The 22432-nt window shown below is 43.9% G+C and overlaps 1 protein-coding gene and 1 long non-coding RNA gene across 2 annotated transcripts; one reads left to right on the top strand and one right to left on the bottom strand.

Moving 5' to 3' along the window:
• Nucleotides 1–591: 591 nt before the first annotated feature.
• Nucleotides 592–8345, bottom strand: NIPSNAP3A (nipsnap homolog 3A). Its single transcript, XM_042822780.1, has 6 exons — nt 8268–8345; nt 7030–7237; nt 2876–3037; nt 1970–2119; nt 1492–1578; nt 592–1381 (listed from the first exon to the last, which is right to left on the bottom strand). The coding sequence occupies exons 1-6, from the start codon at nt 8334–8336 to the stop codon at nt 1305–1307; spliced, it is 753 nt and encodes a 250-aa protein (XP_042678714.1). The 5' UTR covers nt 8337–8345; the 3' UTR covers nt 592–1304.
• A 65-nt stretch (nt 8346–8410) lies between these two features.
• LOC122162474 lies at nt 8411–21309 on the top strand. The gene is made up of 3 exons (XR_006169561.1): nt 8411–8496; nt 20202–20368; nt 21044–21309. It is a non-coding gene; the product is annotated as an uncharacterized LOC122162474 (long non-coding RNA).
• The last annotated feature ends 1123 nt before the right edge of the window (nt 21310–22432 follow it).

Below are 22432 nucleotides of genomic sequence, written 5' to 3'. Positions count from 1 at the left end.
GCAGGTTCCAGCATCACTGCAGATTAACATGGGGCACATGTTTTTCAGGTAGGTAAGTGAAGTGGTCCAAGATTTGAAAGGCAAGCACTGCTTCAAGCTTCTACATTTACTTAAATAAAAAAGGTCTCTAACAAATCCAGCAGAAGATAATCTGTGCAACTGTCAAATTCAGCTATAGAGCTTGTAGGCATCGCAGACCTATCTGGATGTTAAACCCAAAGTCAGGTACCTGCCCCAGAATGTTTCTGTCACAGAGATGCAGCCATATTGATATTCAACACCTAATTTCACTGCCAAGGCAAAATGTGTTTGAGCATAAAGGTTTGAAATACCCTTAACCTTAGCTAACATCAGATTAAAGGACAGCCCCTCAGCAGGGGGTGCTTTCATACCAGTATACACACAGTGTAACCAACTTCACAGCCTGTGCAGCCTCTGTTCTGCTGCTACACGATGTAGCAAATAAAAAAACGCCTTAAGGGCTCCACGACCACGATGACCAAAATGCAAAGCCTGCTGAAGCCTGTACTTGCAGAATGGTTTTTACTGGAGGTCCAAAACAGTAAGAGCTTGACTGGTAAACACCGTAACTTTCGCTTTATACAAATTTATTTGGTTTTCAACAGTCTGGCAGACTGTATTTCAAAGATGCATAGATGAGGTGAATTTGAGATACACAAGTTTAGCACTCTGAAGAAGTATTAAAATAAGCAAAACTACAGTTGTTAAAGAAGTGTTTACAGGATATAAAATTAAAGGGTTGAGGTTAGGAAAGACTCAATCAGAACACCACCTAACCAGCTACACTGTAGCACCTGCTTGACACAATTCCAGGCACAATGAAGTTTTACATTACTAAGAATTAATACAAAGCATCCCAATGAGAAGCTTGATTAAAATGTAATTGTGTTATGAGGATGCATGGGGGCACTCCTTGAGCCAGTATGTAATACGATTGATGCAATGATTACAAAAGTCACCTGCCCTGAGCTGTAACCTTGGAAAACCTCTAACTGGGCCCTAGCAGCTATGCAGAAAAATATTAAAAAGTGAAAGGGTTAAATTAAAGATCTGTAAAGTTAAGTTTCATGTTGGAAGTGATACGACCTGAATTCTACTTCTACAGATGTCGGACCATCACCGTAAACTATAGGGGTGCAGAATTTTATTGTGCTGGTGATCAGCATTTTGCATCCACTCTGAAGAAAATCCATACAGTTTGTGAGGGTATGACTGTGATGATCCATGCAATGGTTCTTGCCAATGGTGCATCCATCTCAGCTTTTCCACCATCATTCATTAGGCTACTTCAGTGGTGAGCATGCCAGAGGAGTCAGGAGCATATTCTGCTGGGATTCCAAGAATCTGACACTGTCCCGTACTGAAATTAAATGCACGTTTAATTAAGAAAGAAATCCAGTGAATAATAACACTCTTCTCAGCATGCATGCAAGTAACACTATTGAGTTCTCTAAACCCATCATCTCTTACCAGCTGCTACCACTCTGGCATCTTCATGGGCCCTGTGCCTTCCCGCTGCCCGGTGATCTGGGCTCTCATTCCACCAGATCACGTGGACTGAAAAGTACAAATAAAGTCAGCTTGTCGCTGTTGCTGTTATGTTGTAATGCAGTATGCAAGTCCTTGCTGTTCACCCTCGTGTGTTAGATGCCTTGTAACGAGCAGAAACAGTTCACCAAGCAAGAATGTGTTGAGATGATCCTTTGCTGAGCCTTTAAAAGATTTGACTCTAACAACAGATCAGAGAATATTTTAAAATTGCACCACTTGGCTTAAACATATAACAGAATACACAAAGCTGGGTTCAAGGATTGTTTACAGGACTTCCATGATCCACAGCAACATTTTTTATCAGGCCATCCAACCCTGAACCAGGACAAGAAGTTTTTCACCTTCCCTCCCCATTCCTATACCAAAGTCTGTATTAGAAACCAAGAAGTAGTGTTACCTGTGTTAAGTAACCCATACTCTGTGTGGAAAACACCAATTAGCTTGGTGTAGCCTGTGTTGATATGAGCATTGATTGCAGCTTGAAATGCCTCACCCCACAGAGCTGGCCCACCAGGCTTCATTTGAAAAGTAACCCATTCATACACACCTAGAGGAAAAGACAAAAGAAGACCTCAAGGAAGGAAATTAAATATCATTTTTCAGTCTTTTCACAGCCATGCTTTCATTACTGTGAAACCAGTACTGGTAACCTTGCTACTAGAGGAGAGAAGGCCACGAATTTGCCTCCTGCCCAGCCTGCACAGCACCTCAAAAAGAATCACAGGAGCACAACTGGATGTACACAGAAGCACCAGGACCCAGCAGTACAGAAGGACTCCCACACACCCCAGTAGAAAGATTTTCCTAAGTCAGTGTATAGTCAATACTCCCAGTATCACAGTTGCTAAAAAGAGAAACAAAATATATAAAGACAGGAAGTCTACAACCAAGCTATGATCTACTAACTATGCTTGCCTTCTGTGTACCTTAGAAAGCAGATTTGGGGGGTTCGGTTATTCAAACTATTATGGACAAGGAGTTGCAACAAAATAAAGTGACAAATGAGACAAACCTCTGTGAAACAGAAAAACGTTTTTTTTTAATGTTTGTGGGAAGCTGATGGTGGACAAACCAAGCCAGGATGATCACTCAGAGCACTACTGTGTGGTGGTCATTTTGCATTTTTGTTTGTTAGTTCACGCGTTGTCTCAAATCTTACAGCTCCAGATAGTTTTTTTTTCATACACAAGTGCTTGTTACATAAAGGGTCATAAAGTTGTGTAATACCTGGTTTAAACTTTAAGCCATGTTTTGTAGTCAGTCAGTATCTGTAGCTTTAATCAGAAAGAGAAGATAAGCTCACCCCCTTCCTTTGGAGGTTTCCCAAGCTGACACCAGGGTACCAGATAAGCAACTTCATTGTGCTGCTTTTCTATCAGGGGAAGAGCTGGAGAGATGAATTGTCCCTGCCACTCCTTGTCATTGGCTAGTGCCTGCCGGACAGCTGTTCTGTGGGCAAAATTATCTGTAAGACAGAAAGAAAAAAGAAAGAAAATTTATTACCACATCGGCCAGTAAGAGAAAAATACAGCATCTGAGATTGGAAAGAACCTCAAGAAATATCAGTGTCTCGAAATCGAGAGAAAAATGCAACAATTATTCTTAGCTATTAAACAGAAGTTAAGAAGAGGGATGATGAAAACAAGGAGAAAGAATGCTATCACACCTAACATATATGTATGTAACATACATATACACATATATGTTATGGAATAGGAAACAAAAACAATGGGATTTTTCCTTAGTTTCCCATCTTAAATGTTTCTGATAAACTATTTTTCAACAAAAAGAAATGAAAGAACAAAGTAAAAATTCCTGAGAAGCAGGAGAACATCTTCTGAACCACAGATGCATGTAAACTCACTCCTGTCTGCACACAGCAACTCCCTTCCCCCTGAGGACAGAAGGATGAGCCACCACTTTAAGGAGGCACTGTGAAAGTATTTCATTTCAAAGAGCAGACTGCTACCTTTGTAAAAAAAAGTTCTGAGTATACGGGTAAGCCCCCCCTACAGATACACAAAGAAATGACAGGAGTGTGCCTTCCCATGTCTCCATAAACCCTTGGGTTCAGAGAACACAGCCAGCACACCCTTTCTCAGCTTTTTTTTCATGGTTCAGCAGCACCTTCCAGCTCAGAAAGTTGATGACTACAGTGTCAGAAGCCTGTTGCTCTCAATGCTGAAGCAGCAACACAGCACTCCACGCATATGGGATGATCACACTTGTGGAGCAGCCTTCCAGCTCAGCGCAGTGTAGCTTCAGGAGTTTAACCACACAAACTGCATGCTGTTTTATTTTATACGGCTGATGCTATGCTGTACTAGAATTTGTGAGCGATTATACATACATATAAACAAACACAGGCATTTGCATAAATATGATCTGCACTTACACAATTTGCATATGCATAATGTAAAGGGAGGATATAAGAAAGAAGGGGACAGAATCATTAGAAGGGACTGCTGTGATAGGACAAGTGGAAATGGTTTTAAAGTAAAAGGGAAGATTTATATTGGCTGTAAACAAGTTTTTATACAATAAGAGTGATCAGGCACTGCCACAGGTTTCCCAGAGAGGTGGTGGATGCCCCATCTCTGGAGACACTCAGGGTCAGGCTGCGCGGGGAGCTGAGCACCTGATCCAAGTATAGCTGTCCATATTAACTGCAGAGGAGTTGAACTAGATGGCGCTTCCAACTCAAGTGATTTTATAACTCTGTGATCCTATTGAGGAAGTCTCAATTCTTTTCCCATCTGTTCTGAGACTCGGAAGATGTGTTGTTCAGGAGCTGGCCCTACCTGAGAGGAACCTACTATAAACAAAGCACTCTTATGCAGCTCATCTCATGCTGGCTTTCTATGTTAGAAGAGCATTTCAGTGTTGTTTGGCTTGAGAGCAGGAATGATAATGTTGAATCTCTATGGATAAGGATCAGGGTAAGGGCCAACAGGCAGACATCCTAGTGGGGGTCTGTTACAGACCTCCTAACCAGGATGAAGAGACAGATGAGGTGTTCTACAAGCAGCTGGCAGAAGTTATGCAATCGCCAGCCCTTGTTCTCTTGGGAGACTTCAACTTTTCTGATACATGTTGGAAATACAGCGTAGTGCAGAAGGAGCAGCCTAGGAGGTTCCGGATTGTACAGAAGCTGGTAAGAGAGCCTACCAGGGACGGTGTCCCACTACATCTGCTGTTCACAGAGAAGGACTGGTGGGAGACTGAGAGATGAGGAGTTTGGGAGCTGCCTTGGGCAGAATGACCATGAAATGGTAGAGTCAGGGGGTGGGGGTGAAAACAAAACTTCTACCTTGGACTTCTGGGGTGCAGACTTTGAACTATTCAGGATCGTGGTAAGGAGGGTCCCTTGGGATTCAGTCATGAAGAGAAGATGGTTCCAGGAAGGCTGGTTGCTCTTCAAGAAGGAAGTCTTAAAGGCACAGGAGCAGGTTGTCCCTCTGTGCCATATAATGAGCCAGCAGGGAAGAACACCAGTGTGGATGAACAGGGAGATTTTCCTGAGTCTCCAGAATAGAGAATCTACCTCCTGTGGAAGAAGGGACGGGCAAATCAGGGAGAGCACAAAGAAATTTGTTAAGATGTGCAGGGAGAAAACTAGAAAGGAAAATGCCCAGCTTGAACTCAACTTGGCTACTGAGCTAAAAGAGAACAAAAAACATTTTTACAAATATATTAACAGTAACAGGGCTAAGGAGAATCTCCATCCTTTACCAGATGCAGCAGGGAATGTGACTGACAAGGATAAGAAAAAAGCTGAAGTTCTCAATGCCTTCTTTACATCTGTCTTTAAAAGTCAGACCAATTATCCCTGGGGTACTCTACCCTGACCTGGAAGTCTGGGATGGGGAGCAGAATAAACTCCCCATGATTCAGGTGGAAGCAGTTAAGAGACCTACTACTCCACCTGAACTGCTGTAAGTCCACAGGGATCCTCGAGAATACATTTGAGGGTGCTGAGGAAGCTGGCAAGATGACAGTCAAGCTGCTTTCTACCATCTGGTAGAAATTGGCATTCCTGGTCAACTGAAGGTCTCAGAAGAATGGAGGCTTTCCATTGTGACACCTATCTACAAGAAGGGTCATAAGGGGAAACCAGGCAACTGCAAGCCTGTCAGCCTGACCTCAGTCAGGAAAGGTTATGGTGCAGATCATCTTGAGTGAGATCACACGGCACATGCAGAACAACCAGGGGATGAAACCCAGACAGCATGGGTTCATGAAAGGCAGGTTCCGCCTGACCAACCCGATCTCCTTCTATGATCAAGTGACCCACTTGGTGGATGAGGGACATAGTCTACCCAGACCAGTTTGTGGCTTGGACAGGTACACTCTTTGCTGGGCCCAGAGAGTGATGGTGAATGGAATTAAAGCCAGATGGTGACTGGTCACAAGTGGTGTTTCCTAAGGGATCAGTACTGGGGCCTGTCCTGTTCAATATCTTTATTGATGACCTGGGTGATGGCATTGAGTGCACCCTCAGTAAGTTTGCAGATGACACCAGGTCTCTGGGAAGTGTTGATCTGCCTTGAGGTAGGAAGGCCCTACATTGTGATCGGGACAGGCTGGATCACTGGGCTGAGGCCAATGGGATGAAGTTCAATAAGAACAAGTGCCAGGTCCTGCACTTTGGCCACAAGAACCCCAGGCAACGCTACAGGCTTGGGGCAGAGTGGCTGGAAGAATGTGGAAAAAATGGACCTGGGCATGTTGGTCAACACCTGGCTGAACGTGAGTCAGTAGTGTGGCCAAGAAGGCCAATGGCTTCCTGCCTTGTAGAAATAGCTAGCAGGAGTGGGGAAGTGATCATCCCACTGTGCTCTTCACTGGTGAGGGTGAATCTCAAGTGTTCAATTTTGGGCCCCTCATTACAAGACAGTGAGTCCTTGGAGCATGTTCAGAGAAGAGCAACAAATCTGATGAAGGCTCTGGAGCACAAGTTTTATGCGGGCAACTAAAGGAACAGGATTTGTTCAGTCTGGACAAGACAAGGCTCAGGGGAGACCTTATCGCTCTCTACAACTCTTCTCCCACATAACTAGTGACAAGTCTAGAGGGAATGGCCTCAAGTTGTGCCGGGGAGATACAAGGTGGACATCAGGATAAACTTCTCAGAAAGAGTGGTCAGGAGCTAGAATGGCCTGTGCAGGGAGGTGGTGGAGTTGCTATTCCTGGAGGTGTTCAAGAAATGTTCAGATGTTGTATTAAGGGACATGGTTTAGTGAGGAAAATAGTAGGTGCACGGCTGGACTGGATGATCATGGAGGTCTTTTCCAACACTGGTGATTCTATGATTCTACACACCTGCTCAGAGGAAAGACCACTTTCAAGAACAGCCGTAATCAATCCACCAGACCAAAATTGCACTACGGTGGGGATTTTTTCAGCTTTTGTACTCATGGTACTGCCTTCTGACACTCTGAGCAGTGCTGAGCATACCATACTTCCAGACGTGCACAGCCTTGTTCATTGATCCCAGCTCTGCTGTCCAGAATCCCACTAGCTCTGAGTGAGCTGTGCGGAGGTGCAGGTACTTATGAACCAGTTCCACAAACTCCTTCATCTTTGATGGCTTAACATCATACGTGCGAATTTCATAGAAAATGCCATTATTCTGTCTGGGTCCTGTAGCAAGAGATGCGAGTACCTAGAAGAAAATGTTAAGAAAAGTAAGTAGAACTAATTCTCAAATCAGAAAACTATCTTCTGCCCCCCTACTAGACTGTTTCTGTTTGTTTCACAAAAAGGTGTTGTTTTACTACAGGCTGAGAATGCTTGGAAACTTCTGCTGCAAGAGTATCTTGTGACTTTTTCCTTTGGAAATACTTCCTGTGTGTATTATCACTGCAATCCTTTCTGGCAGTGCAACAAACCACAATGTGCCCTCTACCTTTCCCATGAACTGTTTAATTATTACCCTGTACCAAAGCAGGAGCTTCCCAGAACTGCTGGGACAGACAGACCCCAGCACAGAAAAGATGCTAAGGAAATCAAAACAGAGCAATGGGAGTGGGATAAGCGCTGATCTCACAACTTTCTTAGTGTCATTATTTGCAGGATGTGTTCTTACCATGACAGCATTTGGGTACAAAAGCAAGCCAGGCATCCTGATGATTGCCCTTTGAAATCTGCCTCTTAATATGCCTTCATTACCTTCAGATTCAAGGAGACGAAGCTCCTCCTGGCCCTGTTTGGCCCAGCGCTTGGTCAGACTAAACCAGCGCTAGGGAAGCGTGACTAACTACTTCAGAACGTTTTCGAATCACTGCCTTAGGTCAGAACTGAAAACACAAATTGCCGACGACAGAGGGGAAGCAGAACAGCCCGCTCTGCGCGGGGCTCAGCTTCCCCACCACAGCTCCTCCTCGCACAACGCTTCACGGGAGTCCCGGAGCTCGCTCACTGTCCCAGCCGAACAGACATGGCACCCATGTCTGCGATGAGGAAATAGCAGCACTCGGCCCCGTGTCGGCTTCGGACGCCACCGATGCCGCGCATCGCGCTCCGACTTAGGAGCTCTCCATACCGCGCCGCGCACCCCGCGGTCCAGCCCTGCCCCGCCGCCCCCTCGCACTTCCATCTCTGCTGACCGCCCGCCCTTGCCCGCTCGGCACCGTGCTCCGGAGTGGAAAATGGAGCCCGGCCGGCCGCCCCGCAGCCCCCGCCCCACCCGGTACCTGAGGACTGCCTCGGGCGAGGCGGGCGGCGGCGGCGAGGGGCCGGCGGAAGGCCGACGGGGAAAGCATGGCGGCGGCGGCGGGAGGCGGGGCGGCTGGAAGTTGACAGCGCGTGGCTCGCGGGGCGGGACGGGAGGGAGTGGCGGCTGTGCGGAGACAAAGCTTGTCGCGAGTGAGTGCGGTGCTACGCCGAGTGGTGTCGTGTCGGCGTGTGTGTGCGCCGTGGAAGGTAAACCTCCCTCTGTGGGTTGCAAGGACATCCAAAGCCCGCCCAGCCCCAACCCGTGCCGTGGGCAGGGCTACCCCCCCGCCAGCTCAGCTGCCCAGGGCCCCATCCAACCTGGCCTTGAGCTTCTCCAGGGATGAGGCACCACAGCTTCTCTGGGCAGCTGTGTCAGCGCCTCACCATCCTCTCGGTAAAGAATTTGTGCCTAACATCTAACTCAACTCTCCCTTCTGTTAGTTCAAAGCCGTTCCCCCTTGGCTTTCTGTCACTGTGCTTCCGAGTCTCTGTGCTACGTGCTGCCCATCACCTCGCTAGCTCTGCTGCTGGGTGAGCAAGCAGTCAGTGGTTTCCTGGCGTACGCACAAGGCAGCATTCCTGCATGAGATGTACCCTCTCCGTCTGTTCCCATTAGGCCTGAACATGTAAATAGCCTCTTGTTTCCATCTCCCCAGCTGTTCCATATGAAAATCTGAGAAACATCTTACCAAACTCAACATTCTCCTCCAGGTTTTTCCTGGCCACTTTGTGTTTCTCACCTCATCTAAACAATCTGTACTGTTCGCAAACATTTATTCAGTGGCAGCCACTGGAACCAGTGCCATCTCTGCCATTATACCGAGGAGAGTCATGGTTGCGTTCTTTGCGCATGGGGATGTGCTTAAGCCACAGTTGTTTGTGTTCAGATGCCCTACCAGACAGGGAATGGAAAACGAGACACCTGCTGTCATGTTTTCCCTCTGCTTGAGAAGGCCGTGTGATAGTGACACTGTGCTTCCCCTCTCTGGGAAGTAGGTCTGCTTGCATTTATCCGCTCCACACCCTAAATACAGGCTGAGTTTTGACACAACTCCTGACTACAGCCCACAGCTGTCCAACCTGGCTTAGGGCCTCATTGGAAGAAGACAAAGGGGAGAGTTCTTTACAAGGAGAGTGGTTAGGCCCTGGAACGGGCTGCCCAGGGAGGTTGTGGATGCCCCGTCCTTGGACGTGTTCAAGGCCAGGTTGGACGGGGTCCTGGGCAACCTGATCTGAATGTGTGTGTTTGGTGGCCCTGCTAGGCAGGGGGGTTGGAACTACATGATCCTTGAGGTCCCTTCCAACCCGGGTGATTCTGTGGTTCTGTGAGAGTAAGGGCACGTAGTATCTTGAAATGAATTAGAGAGATGCTTTACTCTGCTACATTTTTAAAAGCACTGGAGCCTGATGCTGTTTATCGCAGCCCATTGTGTTAATCTTTATAAGCACCAGGAGGAAGGAAATTCTACTGTATCAAACACAGTCTCCACTCATCCCACAGGTAGCTACATCATGAACTGTGCAGCAGGCTTTAATGCCTCTTTGAATTCAAAGTCCAAAAGAAAGTATTCAAGTATTCCCTGTCCTTTTTAAAGGCGTGTTTTTTAAAAGCTTGATTAAAAGATTTTTCCTTTATTTTTTTTCCCCTGTGAAATCTGTAATGATTCCAGTGGAAGAGACATGTTGAAGACAACACATGCCTCAAATCCTCTAATTGCCTTAATTTTTTTGTCCAGTAAAACAGTCTTATTCCAGACCTCTGATTAAAAGAAAAAAAAAAAACACCACTACCACCACCACAACAACAAAAAACAACCCAATCTTCTGTATCAACAGCTCTTGAATATTATGTTCAAAGACATTATTAATTGCTTGTGCTTATTAGACCATTGTAATTTTGATTATTCACCTTAGAATATCTCCACAGAATATTTTTAAAACTTGAGAGTGAAATATTCCTTTTAGTTAATCCCCTTTTAGTTAATTATACAAGAAAAAAACAATCTCTGCTTGCACATTTTCACAGATGGGGCAACATATGGTGGCTTCTCCCACTGTGGGTATTTCAAACGCAATGCAGCTGAGAACTGTGAGGTCTGTGCAGGAAAAGAGTTGACATGATTATGCAGATAAAGGTTTACATGGGGAAGACCCAGCTGGGTTGACTTTTGACTTCACAGATATTATCTCAATTAACATTTTCCCCTGTAAAATTAAAGCTGAAAAAGAATGGGGGGGGGGGGGGGGGGCAAAGTCAGATCCTCTTCCTCTTTCTTAGGTTACACCTCTCTATTGCTGTTAGTTACTGTTAGTTATTTGCCTTTCTTTCGGTATATAATAAACTCACTTTTGGAGGTGCAAAGTGAGTGTTTCTCCAGGATTTGGCCAAACACAGGTTGCACTTTTATTCTGAAATCATGTTTGCTCATCACATCAGATTTGGCAGAGGAAGATGAATTCTAACACAAGACATCTTCCTGGGGAAAGCAACGTTCATTCATTCCTACCTTGCTATGCCATGCCTTTTCCAGCCCAGAGAAGATGCAAGGATGTTGTCAGGGTGGGAGAGGCTAATATGTTCTTGGATGGCTTGTTTCCCCCTTTCCCACCTGGGACCCAAGATGAATACCAGGAGGCTGCTCTCAGAGAAGCACATCCCCTCACAGCCTTGCTGCTGTGCCGTGGGACGCCTGTGCTGCTGGGAAGCCCTGTCTGTCCCACTCATCACTGTTACACCTGTTCCTCAGCTAAGCCTGACCCCTTCAATGCCCAGTGCAAGACGAGAGTGCTGCTGATTTAATGTAGGCCTAGTTAATTTGAGTGGAGAACTACCCATGGCAGCACACAGCAAACATGCAATTTTTAGGCATTCTGTTCTTTGTGTCTCGTTGTAATACCAGTAATACTTCTTAATGACACTGTCCCACACAGCCTGTAGCACAAATACCAGTGGCTGCATTAATGAAAGGAACTCTGTGTTGCCTGTTTGGCCTCCCTGGGTTTAAAGACAGCCAGTCATTTTCTTGTAAGCAAACTCCTCTGCCCTAATTCATATCCTGAGTTTGGAAGTAAGTTCTGGAGAGTTTTTAATCTACAAAAAGACCCCAAAATAATGGATGAGAGTTATGAGCAAGGCTGAATCAACTACTCCAACAACTCAACTCTCCCTTCTACTTTTCTTAATGCAATGCTTAGATAAAGATCTGTTTCCTGTAGAAAAAGTCTTGTTTCACATACCTGTAAAGGTAGTTCCTTCTTTCAGTCTGCAGGAAATAACTTCTTTCAAAGTTTCTTTTGCCTGTAGTTGCTTTGAAATGTACTGATTATAGACTTCTTTTTCTGCCCTCATTGCTCTTTCCTGACACCCTAGAAAACTTGCTTATCTTGGTACTGCAGGATGAGAAATACCCCTGTATTACAATGTTTTTTACCAAAATTCAGTAGGCACTGCTGTTGTTTATGGTAATAAGTTGTAGGTCTATTAATTGCACATTGGAAATCTGCAGCTGTTGCAGTAGTTGTTTGCTACCTCCGCATGTGGCTAGCTTGGTCTCTTTACCACATCACTCCTTCCAACTGCATCCTGAGATGCAGCTGAAACCTGGATGACTTCATCTACCTCTGAGAGAGCTATGGTGAACACAGGTTGAACGTGCTGAGCAGGATGTAACTTGGTTAAATAAATTGATAGTCTAAGAAGATGAAAACCAGGAACAGAACAGACAAGTTCTGCTGCTGTTCTCCTCAAAGCAATCCCAATAGTATTAGACAACAAGGGCTCTGAGACACATCACAGCATTCCTGGTACTGCAGGAGCAACTGTGGCAGCCTGAATAAACTATAGGTAGGCAGGTATGAACTGAGTGAAAACACAGTGTGAAGAACATTTACAAGTAGGCTTGGCTTACCTGGGTACTCTGAAGTACATCAGCACCCACTCCGTTTACAAAAAAGTACCGATTTCTTTTTATCAGCTAACCCATGTGAGACTCATTCTTTCAAAAAACAGAAAAACCAAGAAGTGCTGCAGTCTTTTAATATATACCTTCACTAATATTTCAGAAAATGCTCTGAAATGACAGCCTCTGTGATTGTTACTGTAGATAGGTATCTCTAACAATTCAGTGTTTTAAAACTGTAGTAAACTAAGTCTTCTTTTAAGTTAGGAAGTGGATAAAATTCTTTGGGAATCTTTGTTTAAAAGTCTGTTGACCAATATTGCTAAAGAAAATTGATAATACGCAAAGTTCCACTCTAAAGTGCAAGTGTTGAATGGCAGTACATATTTCAGTGATTCCATGTAGACCTCTAATGCAGTTATAAAAAAGACAGAATATCTATCCACGTGGAAGCCTGTCATCCATCACACTTTACAACATCTGCCCAGTCTCTAACTTCATATTACATTGGTCACAATATGATAAGATAAACAAGTTAAACAGACTTGTCTGTCAAGTGAAAGAGCTGTGGACTGCAATTCAGTTTGCCTAAGACCAGACAGAGGCAAAAGAAGAACGTGGGTTTTTGAAGCTAAGTATTTCTAGTTCAATTTCTGTTCAAATACGTGGTCTGTGAAACTAGAACATTTTCCTCATACTGGTGACAGGCAGCTCCAGTAATCACTGCTCACCTCTAGTGAGGACATAGACTTCTGTGGTTTTGCTTTATCCAGCAGGTAGACCCATCTTGACACAAGCAGCAGGACTTATGGGAAAGGCTGAGCAAAAGCCAGTACTGTTTTAAGTTAGAGATGATACTACTGAGAGATCACATGATCCTTCTGCAGGTAATTACAAGAGTGCTTCAAGGCAGTGTAATCCATTCTCTCTGTCCGTGGTGGATAAGATAAGAACCACAGGATGAAATTACAGGAAGGGAAATTTCAATTAGATGTTTTCCACTTCTTAAGACGGTGAAACATTTGCAAAGATTGCCTGGGACAAAGTAGGATACCCAGGTTTGGAAATGTTGGGGATGGTTACATGGTGTTCATGCATTTGCATAGCTGGTATGGGTCAAATTAGCATTTTAAACTGAACTGTCCACGCAGAGTAATAGTCCATGAGATGTGCAGCGCTCATACTCCCAGGCAGTGACAACAGGGATGTGACAGATCTCTTCCCTCTGCTCTGAGGGATTACTCCAAAAACTGGGGAGCATTAACAGTAAAGATACCTTTCTGTAAAATGGTAACCCTTTGTTCAACCCTTTTGTAAGTAATGTATTCACTTATGGCCAAGCTTCCTAAGCACCATCAAGCTTTGGGGCAGCAACTTGTTTAACTGTTAATGTGTTGTGCTTTGACTGTCAGGCCAGCTAGCCAGAGAAGAAAATGGAGTCCTCTAGTTAGCACCAGTAGTGTTTCAAAAAGACCCACTGTGTGCTGGTGTTCAGTGACCAATAATGAGTCCGTGATAACAGCGCATGTCAATAATGTGGAACTTCCACCAATGGTAACAAAAAGTGTGATATTTTGCAAAGTCTCATTTCCTGTTGATTTGCTCTTTTGCCTCTGCCCTATGCAATTCTATCAATATTTCCCATTTGTGTTCTATTGGATAGCTCTAGCAAGCAAGAAAAGTGCCTGAATTTGTATACACCACTTGCTAGTCCTGACTGCTGCACAAGGGATGTGCTTTTCCATGTCTCAAAACAAGCATTAATCTAGTTCTGATTTCCATTAACCTAATTTTCCCTGAGGCCTCTATCCTACTTCTGTTTGAAATTAGCTATCCAATTCAAAAGGTACTTCAGGAGACAGGCAGATGAACAAACAGATAATGGGTGCATAATCTCATAAGCTCCAATTTCTTAGACAACTGAACTAAAAAGAGTGCTCCTTTATGAGGCTGTTGCTGCCTGTGTATTAGTGAAGTCTGACACTCAAGAGAAAGTCTTAACTTCAAAAAAGAAACAACAACCAGGAGGTCTAATCCAGTACAAGCCCAGGCACACACAGTGAATATTAAAGCCCAACCCAATTGATCTGGTTGGTCTGAGGGAATAGCCTCTGCCCAAAGTTCAGTACTGCTGTCATTACTGCATCAGCAGCCTTTAGGCAAAGGAGATGAAAACAGAGTCTTTGGCAACCTCTTTTTGCAATGTAACCTTGTATATACCATAATTCTTCTTTTAATGTCTTTCAATTCAGAAGACATACTTGGTGAGGTAATTGAAATTCCTTAGGCTTCATGAGGTACCACTGCATGGCTTGAGGCCCATAGCTTTGATATAAAGATTGCCTCTAGTAATGTTCATTTTACATTTCAAAACATATTACCTGCATTTCCTGGAGGGAAAAGGATTCTTGTCATGCCACTATGTGGTACAGTCATTTTGCATCATCACAAGCCTGTAGTATTTGTTTTCTTTGGATATAAAAACATTAATTAAACTAGTCCTTCATTTAAGCAAGTCACTTTATCAATAACGACTTTCCCAATATGTAAAGGAGAAGGATTTTCCTTTGTTTTCTTGGCCGTTTCTAGCCTCCAGTATAAACCTGGCTGTATATCATAGGTATGTCTAAAGAATTGTTGCATGACAAGTTCTTTGGAAAAGATGTACTTTTTTATTTGACATACAGGAAACTGATCTTTGTTTCAAGAGAGCAGCTAACATATCAACAAATACTGACTTACGTAAAGAGGTTAAGAGCTCCCATCCAACTCAGATAATCACTTCAAATTCAATTCCAAGATGTGAGTTAGATTTTTAGTTTGAGGTTACTGATGGAAAAGTGTTCCTTACTCAGGCAGTGAGGGAGGAAGGACAAGCCTGAGTGATGCAGTATATTGCGACATATATCTCCTTTCTCCACGCAGTTCCAACAGTTCAGACTCAAGAACATAGGGAAACCTGAGCTCTCCTTGAAGGCTCAGCTGAGCAAGGCTTACTCCTGAGATACTCGTTCTAACTGACAATTTTGTAGGGACTACGAATGGGTAAACGTGCTGCAGCTCTTGCCTTAGCATTCTGCTTGAACAGTGTCTGAAAATGTGAACGTGAATCTGGGATATTTGGGTTCCAGTTTTATAATGCACTTACATGCTTGGTGAATATCCTGCATTTAATCATCTTCAGCACATTGGGATTGAGAGGTGCTGTGAAAGACATCTGGTTTATTACTATGTAAAGAAGAGATCTTTCATATTGACTCTAACATTTATTTGCATCTGTGCTCTGATCGCGTCATTTAACTGCTTTACCTCAGTTGTTTCATCTGAGAAGTAAGAATGCTGGAGCTTGACCTTTTACCAGGTAATGTAGGAAGACTAATTTGTAAGTGTGTGCCATGGACTTCAGAGGAGTCTGTCAGTATGAAAAAGTATAACTCAGAATTGTTTGTCTTGCACTTGAAAGCACTTGCACAGCACCCAGATCCTGAGCAGAGCTGACTGCTGCTACAGCTGAAGGCAATTCACTGTGCTCAGCAGAATTGGAGTCAGACTGAAAACTTAAGACTGACAGTGGAAATCCAACATTTGGGAAGAACCTAACATTTTTAGAACCACAGTAGACTTCAGAGGCCAGTGCAGTCAGTGATAGCTTTCCACTGACTCCAACAGGCTTTGAACCTAATTTTCTACCTTCCGCAACTGACTCAGGTACTTCTCATCACCAAGTCTACCTCTTCATCTTCTACTTTGCTCAGAAAACAGGAATCACCAAGAGGCATGTCTCTCTCTTTTGCAGCAGAAAAGGAGGAAAACAGAATGTTGCTTTTGCATCAGCTATCAAAAAATGTAGTATCCTAATTAAAAATTTAAATGGAAAAGAATTCTGAAGGAATGGGACACATACTTGTGGGATTGAGTGGCTTTTTCCCTGGGGCTGAATTTGGAATTGGATTTGATCCTGAGATAGTTATAGAATTGTAAAGCTGGTTTTATGGAGCTGTAAAAACTCAGCATGATGTTGAAGGAGAAAAATTCAAACTCTCAAAAAATGGAGTAAAGAAGGATTTTTGGATTCAAGGGAGCCAGGAGCAGCACATCAGTTTCATCTACGGATTCTGGATCCACATGGAGATGGTGACTCCATCCATATGGATTCGGAAATGACAGACAGTGTCTACCAACACACTCAGCTGTAGAGATAAAACCTGCTTTATGGGAAATCACATCTCTGTGCTAGAGAAATGTTTATGTAATTAATCTCATGCCTTCTGAATTCCAGGTAAGAACTTCCTGAAAGTAAGAGGAGTAAAAGAGATAGATGCTATATGGCCTATTAGCCTTGATTTCAGTGCAGCCACCTATGGTGTGGAGGAATATGTATGAAAATCATGAAAACTAATCCTGAGAGCTAGCAGAAGAAAAGGCAGGAAGTGTTTTATCCAGTTACTAATGAAAAATTAAGGTTATTGGTACAAGAGAGTAGGGTAAGTGTAAAGATAATAGCAGTTCATTTGATGAAAAATATAGAAGAAAAGCTAATGGAAAGTGATGCTTCTTGGCTAGAGCATTCTGTTTGCACAGAGTTGGCCTCACAAGATCTGGCATTGGGCACAACTTCCAGATGGTAGGCAGGATTGAGAGTAGTGTGGGTGGGGACTTCCTCCAGCTTTCCTGCTGCTCACACTGCAAGTGATGTTGAATGTCAAGACTATATACCCATCCCACTGATGCAGGGTTGATTGCTGGCAGGAGCAGGCTGGGAATAAACAACTTTCTGGGGAGGAAGCAGAAAAAAGCATATAAATGGTTGCTTGAGAGATAGGGGATGGGAGACTGTGAACATATGTCTATGGAACTGGGACCCTTCTTTAAGGAGGCAGCAGTGGTAAACAGCAGAAGGACAGGGGAACTGAAGCTCTTGTGCTGGCATCTGCTGTTGGGTGCTGTTAGGAGACCAGGGCTGTGAGGAGCAAGAGATGAGATTTCTATTGAGAAAATGGGGAGGTACAAGAGAGGCTAAACATTTAGAGGATGTTTGCTGAACTTGATACATGGGGAGGGAAGAAAGAGTGTGGAAGAGTTTAAAAGGCGATCGAGGTCTTGGTTTGTTATGGAAGCACTATAGGAGACTTATACGAGAAGAGTGGGCAGGGCAGGGTACATGCCTTCTACTAGAACCTCTTTTTCTACATCCAGTTTCTGTAGGTAACTCTAGACATATACTCCCAGTCATCTGATACAAAGATATTGCCTTCCTTCTTACTACATCCTCCCAAGAATGATCTTGTTGGACAAGCTTTCCATCTCTTTATGAGACTCTTTAAGGTTGATGTTAGTCCATGAGGCTCTGCAGGCCCTTGTTTGTCAAGCTGCTTCCAGAAAACCAGCCTTAGAGTGAAGAAAATATTTTGACCTCTCCTTCCACCCAAGCTGACAACAGAACCTTCTAAGATGCAAGCTGGAATCTGTTGCCATAGTATTGTACTTGAAGACTGATGTGTCTCTGGTGTCACTCTCTGACAGGACACATGATATCCTCAGCTCAGATCTTTTTTGGTTTTGGCTCCTGTTCTCTGCTGTGGGAACTGTGTCTTTGTTGAGAAAACATGTCAAGAATACTGGCTGCAGAAACCTTTCACTTTCAGATGAAGTCATTACCAGTTTGCTCACATTGGATGGGCTTGCTCTGTCTGAGTGAAATGTGCTGTTTTTTTTCTGCATGTAAACTTGCATCTATTGTTTGTGTTTCATGTGTTCAATAAACTGAAAGATCAGAGGAGAGATATCAATATATGCAGTCTTTTCTAGCCATATGTTACCTACATCCACTACCATTTTGTGTAAGGAAACAGATTTTGTTCCTGTGACTGCATGTCTTCCAGCATGGAAACTGCATTCCTGGAAAGATTTTACAATATCAGATGTGAGGAGGGGAGAGATTTAGGAAGTGGAGAATGGATGTGAACTGTGTAGGAGACTGAAAATGCTGTAAGCGTGGTCTTTATCGTACACATTATTGGGACCTAAGCCAATGCTGTTCTCCTAAGTATGCAGGCAGACACAAGGAAACACTATGTCCCTCACTGGAAAGCTGAGCATGGCTGCTTGACATCTCACTTGCCTAAGGGGCTCCATTGCGCTCACTGGACCAAAGAAGCAAAATGAGAGGAAAAACCTGCACATGGAAGAATTTCTCATGCCAAGTACAGTCCTGCTACTTATGTTGAGAACAGACAGTGAAATGCAGTGTAGATGGCTAACCCCATTTCTTCTGACTACCTTTCCAACGTAGTGAGGTTGCTTTATTTAGTTGGGTTTAGTAGTTTTCTTCTTAATGGTGTTAATTTCGTCTGCAGCTGCAGCATTTCATTTACTAAGCTGCTGCATGAATGTCCCAGCGTTGCAAGCCATAATGATCCTATTTTTTGGAAGACAGTAAAGTGTTATGTTTACCTGACTCTGAAGGCTGTTTGCTGCATACCAATGAAGTCATAGCTATAACTGCAGCAATCTTCCTCTGTTCCTCTGACTCTGGTTTTCCACACACTGGTAGCACTGTTAGAAGGTACTACTTATTCTACCAAAAAAAAAAAAGATGCCATTAAGCACGTCACACTCATTCCCTCAGCTCTCTGTAGCTCTGTAGCTTGGCATCTGAAGTACAGTCTCAGTCCAGTCTGAATAATCTGTGGCAGGAAAGAAAAAGGCACATGGGGAAAACCACACAGGGGGATTTTAGAGAATTCCAGTGTCTCAGGAAGCCAAAAACACAAAGCCACAGTATCTTGGCTTGAAATGTAAGTTTCCTTTGATCACAGCATACTACACAGTTGCAGTATTTAGCATCCTTTTTTGGAGGTCAAGACCAGAATGATTTACTTAAGACTGACTAAGGTTTCCCTGGAAAGGATGCCATTTTGTAGAATCCAATATGCTATTCTGGAGGGAAAAGAACAGCCTGTGAAAATACCACCTGGAGCGTTTCTCTTCTGTTCAAATGCAGTTTGGTCTCCTCCCCTGTGCATTGCACTGATTGCACTTTCGAACACCTCTGTACTTTCCTTAGTGCCAAAGATTTGTTTAATGTGCTACTGTTGCACATGCAAAACTTTTTCTTCTCTTGGTTGTTAGTCCAGATATGCTACTTTGCTTTGCCTCTGAGCAAACGTTCAGCATTACCATATTCAGATACAAGGCAGGGAAACCAGAGGGATCTAGGATAGATGGGATTCTGAGTAGAAGGCCCTTTAGAGTAATCATGCTTAGCAAAGTTCTTCCAGAATTATTTTGAGATGGTCTGCAATTGGTAGGTTAGATTAAATAAAGCATATGGACAATGCACTGACATGATGAACATCTGCCTGGGTGCTACAATCTGAGGACGAAAGGGAATGGCTAGAGGGACTGGTTTCAAGCTGCGCCAGGGGAGATTTAGACTAGATGTTAGGAAATACTATTTTTCTGAAAGAGTGGTCAGGCACTGGAATGGGATGCACAGGGAAGTGGTGGAGTCACCGAACCTGGAAGTGCTCGAGGAACATTTAGATTTTGTGTTGAGAGATATGCTCTAGTGAGTACTACTGGTGATAGGTGGATGGTTGGACTGGATGATCTTGTAGGTCTTTTCCAACCTTGGTGTTTCTGTGATTCTGTGAAAGGTTTCTTCTTCCTTACATCCTTCCTTTGCTTTTCTGCTGCCAGCTAGTGTTTCCTTTGGGACAGAGCTCAGGATATATGTTTTAGATGTATGGGGTGATGCATGATCTGTACTAGATGGCAGGTGAAAAGACCCTTCCCCCATAACCTCTCCAGGTAGAAGCCTCCCCTTGCCGTATGGATGACAGAGCAAATAAACCAACCTGTGATTCTTTCTTTTACCCATTATATAACAGGTTTGAGGAAGGGAAGGGCTTTTAGTGATTTTAGAAATCTCCCTCATTAACACAGATCCAGCCGTGGATATAATACTGAGATCCTAGGAACTAGCTGAAATTTGCTTTTCCCTGTCCCCAGTGTTGGTGTTCCTGTTGCTGAAGTATGCTGGACTCATGGACCTGGCTCCTTGCTTCCTGCTCAGAAGCAAGATGGAAGGATTTCTCTACTCCGAGGGATGGCTATCTTGCACTCTCAGCCCCGGGAAACAGCCAGAGCAGAGCTGAGGAGGACCTGGAAGCCCAGGGGTAACCAACCACTTCTCTAGCACTTCCAGAGCTGTCTGGGAAGAACACTGAAAACCTCAATCTGACTAGGACTGATCCCTGGATTCTGCACCCTGCAGAGCATTCAGAAGGGTTTCCTGGGTCACCAACATGCATGGGACTGCCACTTGTAGATGGTGCTGTGAGGGAAGGACTTAGTGATCTGCCTCTGTTGTGGTCTCATCATTCCACATAAATTGCCAGGATCTGTGGTCCTTAGAGGCTTCTGGCTGTTTGCTAGGGAAGTAAAGGAAGCTCTTGTCTGTCATTGGTGACATGATCAGAAGCACAGACATGCTGCAAATCAGCTGATTTTGGGACTCTGCAGAATCTGCTACAGAGAAGGCCAGAAAGAGATGAGGAAGGGAAATGATTTAGAGAGGAATAATAGAGATTATTCCTCTTATCAAGAGATCCAGGAGAGGTCTTACAGAGCAGGGGCATTCATCAGGATTTCCTGTGTTGTCCCATTTGAATGTGGCTATGAAAGAGATTACTAAAGGACAGAGAGAGTAACAAAAGGGGAGATACCTATGTTCTGAAGATTTTCAGAGATAAATGTCAGGTTGGAGATCTGTAAAGAGGACTGATGAGATTTCCATCAAATGTTTTAATTTTGGCCAGCTACAGGGCAAATACCATTATTTGTCTCCACAGGCAGGGAATGTCTGTCATTCCCTTTCTTCCCAAGGAACAGATGAGATGGAGGAGGAAGAAAAGTGAAATCTCTAGAGTAGAGAAGAGATGGAGAATCTGGAAAAAAATATGTTTCCCAGAGTCCTGAGTATGGCAAGACTCTAGGGAGTTGACAACAGAGGAAGAAGCAAAACAAGAATCAGTTAACCCCCGAAAGAGATTTCCAGCAGTCTGGTGTGAAATGCCAGTACAGGTAAGAGAATCTGCAAGGAAAGCACTAGAGGAATTTCAGTGGTCCTGGCATGGCTTGCAGTATCAGTGTCATAGTAATGCCTGCTAGCCAGCCCATAGGCACACCAACCCATCCCTTGCCATGACTCCACTGTCACTCAGGGCTTTACTGTAATGATTTATTATTGCTGTCGCTTAAGAAATAACAGAAAGGTTATGCTCTCTTTACACACGCCCAGCTTGTGGACCTTACCTCTATATCTACTGTTCCCCTTGTGCTGGTAGAGCAACTTTTCCACTCTTACGTAAGAGTGAAAGGGTTCTGATGGTTACTCTGTTTTTCTGAGTAAAATAAGAAAAAAAATGTTTTTGCAGCTGTTTCCAGAAAAGACCAGACACACAGAAGAAAATCCAATAAATGATTAACTCAGTCTTTCCATCTGTGGATAATAGTGTCTCTGGAGTTTTTGTGGTTTTTGTTGTTGTTTTGTTTTGTTTATTGCTAGCCTTTTCTTTCCCCCATGGAAAGAGGCATTTTCTGTTTGATTTGAAATGCAGTGTCCTGAGCTGTTTTCTGGCAAACACCTGGATGATCCTTCCTTCCTACCAGGAAGGAACCTGGTGTTCCTTCCACCTTTGAATGAAGAGGAATAAATTGGCAGTTAGTTTCCTGTACTCCTCTCATCTCCTTGTTAGAGAATAATGAGCAAGAGAGCATGTTTATAGCCAAAATATTGTATCTGTCCCTTCTGTTGCCTTTGCCCACCTCTCACAACTGTTTGTCGTGTCCAGTAGTTCCCGGTATCACCTCCAGTTCCCTGCATCCTGCTTGCTCCTGCTGACAACCAGATCACCTGCCTTTTGTCCTCAAATCATGCTTACAATCAGTTCCAACTCACCTGTGCTGCTGTGGAATTCATGGTGCTGGCAGTGACCTTGACTCTGAGATTTGCAGCACCTTAGTCTCTGGAACAGGCTGGACATTCCTGCTGAGCTTGCTACTTTCATCAAAGTTGACTACTGGATTTCTGCCACCCCTTTTTTTCTTCCTCCCCTCCCATTCCCCTTTCCTCCTTCCTTTCTTTCTCCCCCTCTCTTTCTCTCTTTCCTTCTCTCTTTCTCTCTCTTTTTTTTTTTTTTTTTTTAACCTAGATTGGGCTGTCAGGTCACCTAATTTCC

The sequence above is a fragment of the Centrocercus urophasianus genome, unplaced genomic scaffold (assembly GCF_019232065.1).
Source record: "Centrocercus urophasianus isolate 14NV4802_14NV808 unplaced genomic scaffold, USGS_Curo_1.0 seq_21, whole genome shotgun sequence".
Lineage (NCBI taxonomy): Eukaryota > Metazoa > Chordata > Aves > Galliformes > Phasianidae > Centrocercus > Centrocercus urophasianus.
The sequence above is the reverse complement of the archived record's forward strand: the minus strand, read 5'-3'. Positions and strand labels throughout refer to the sequence as shown.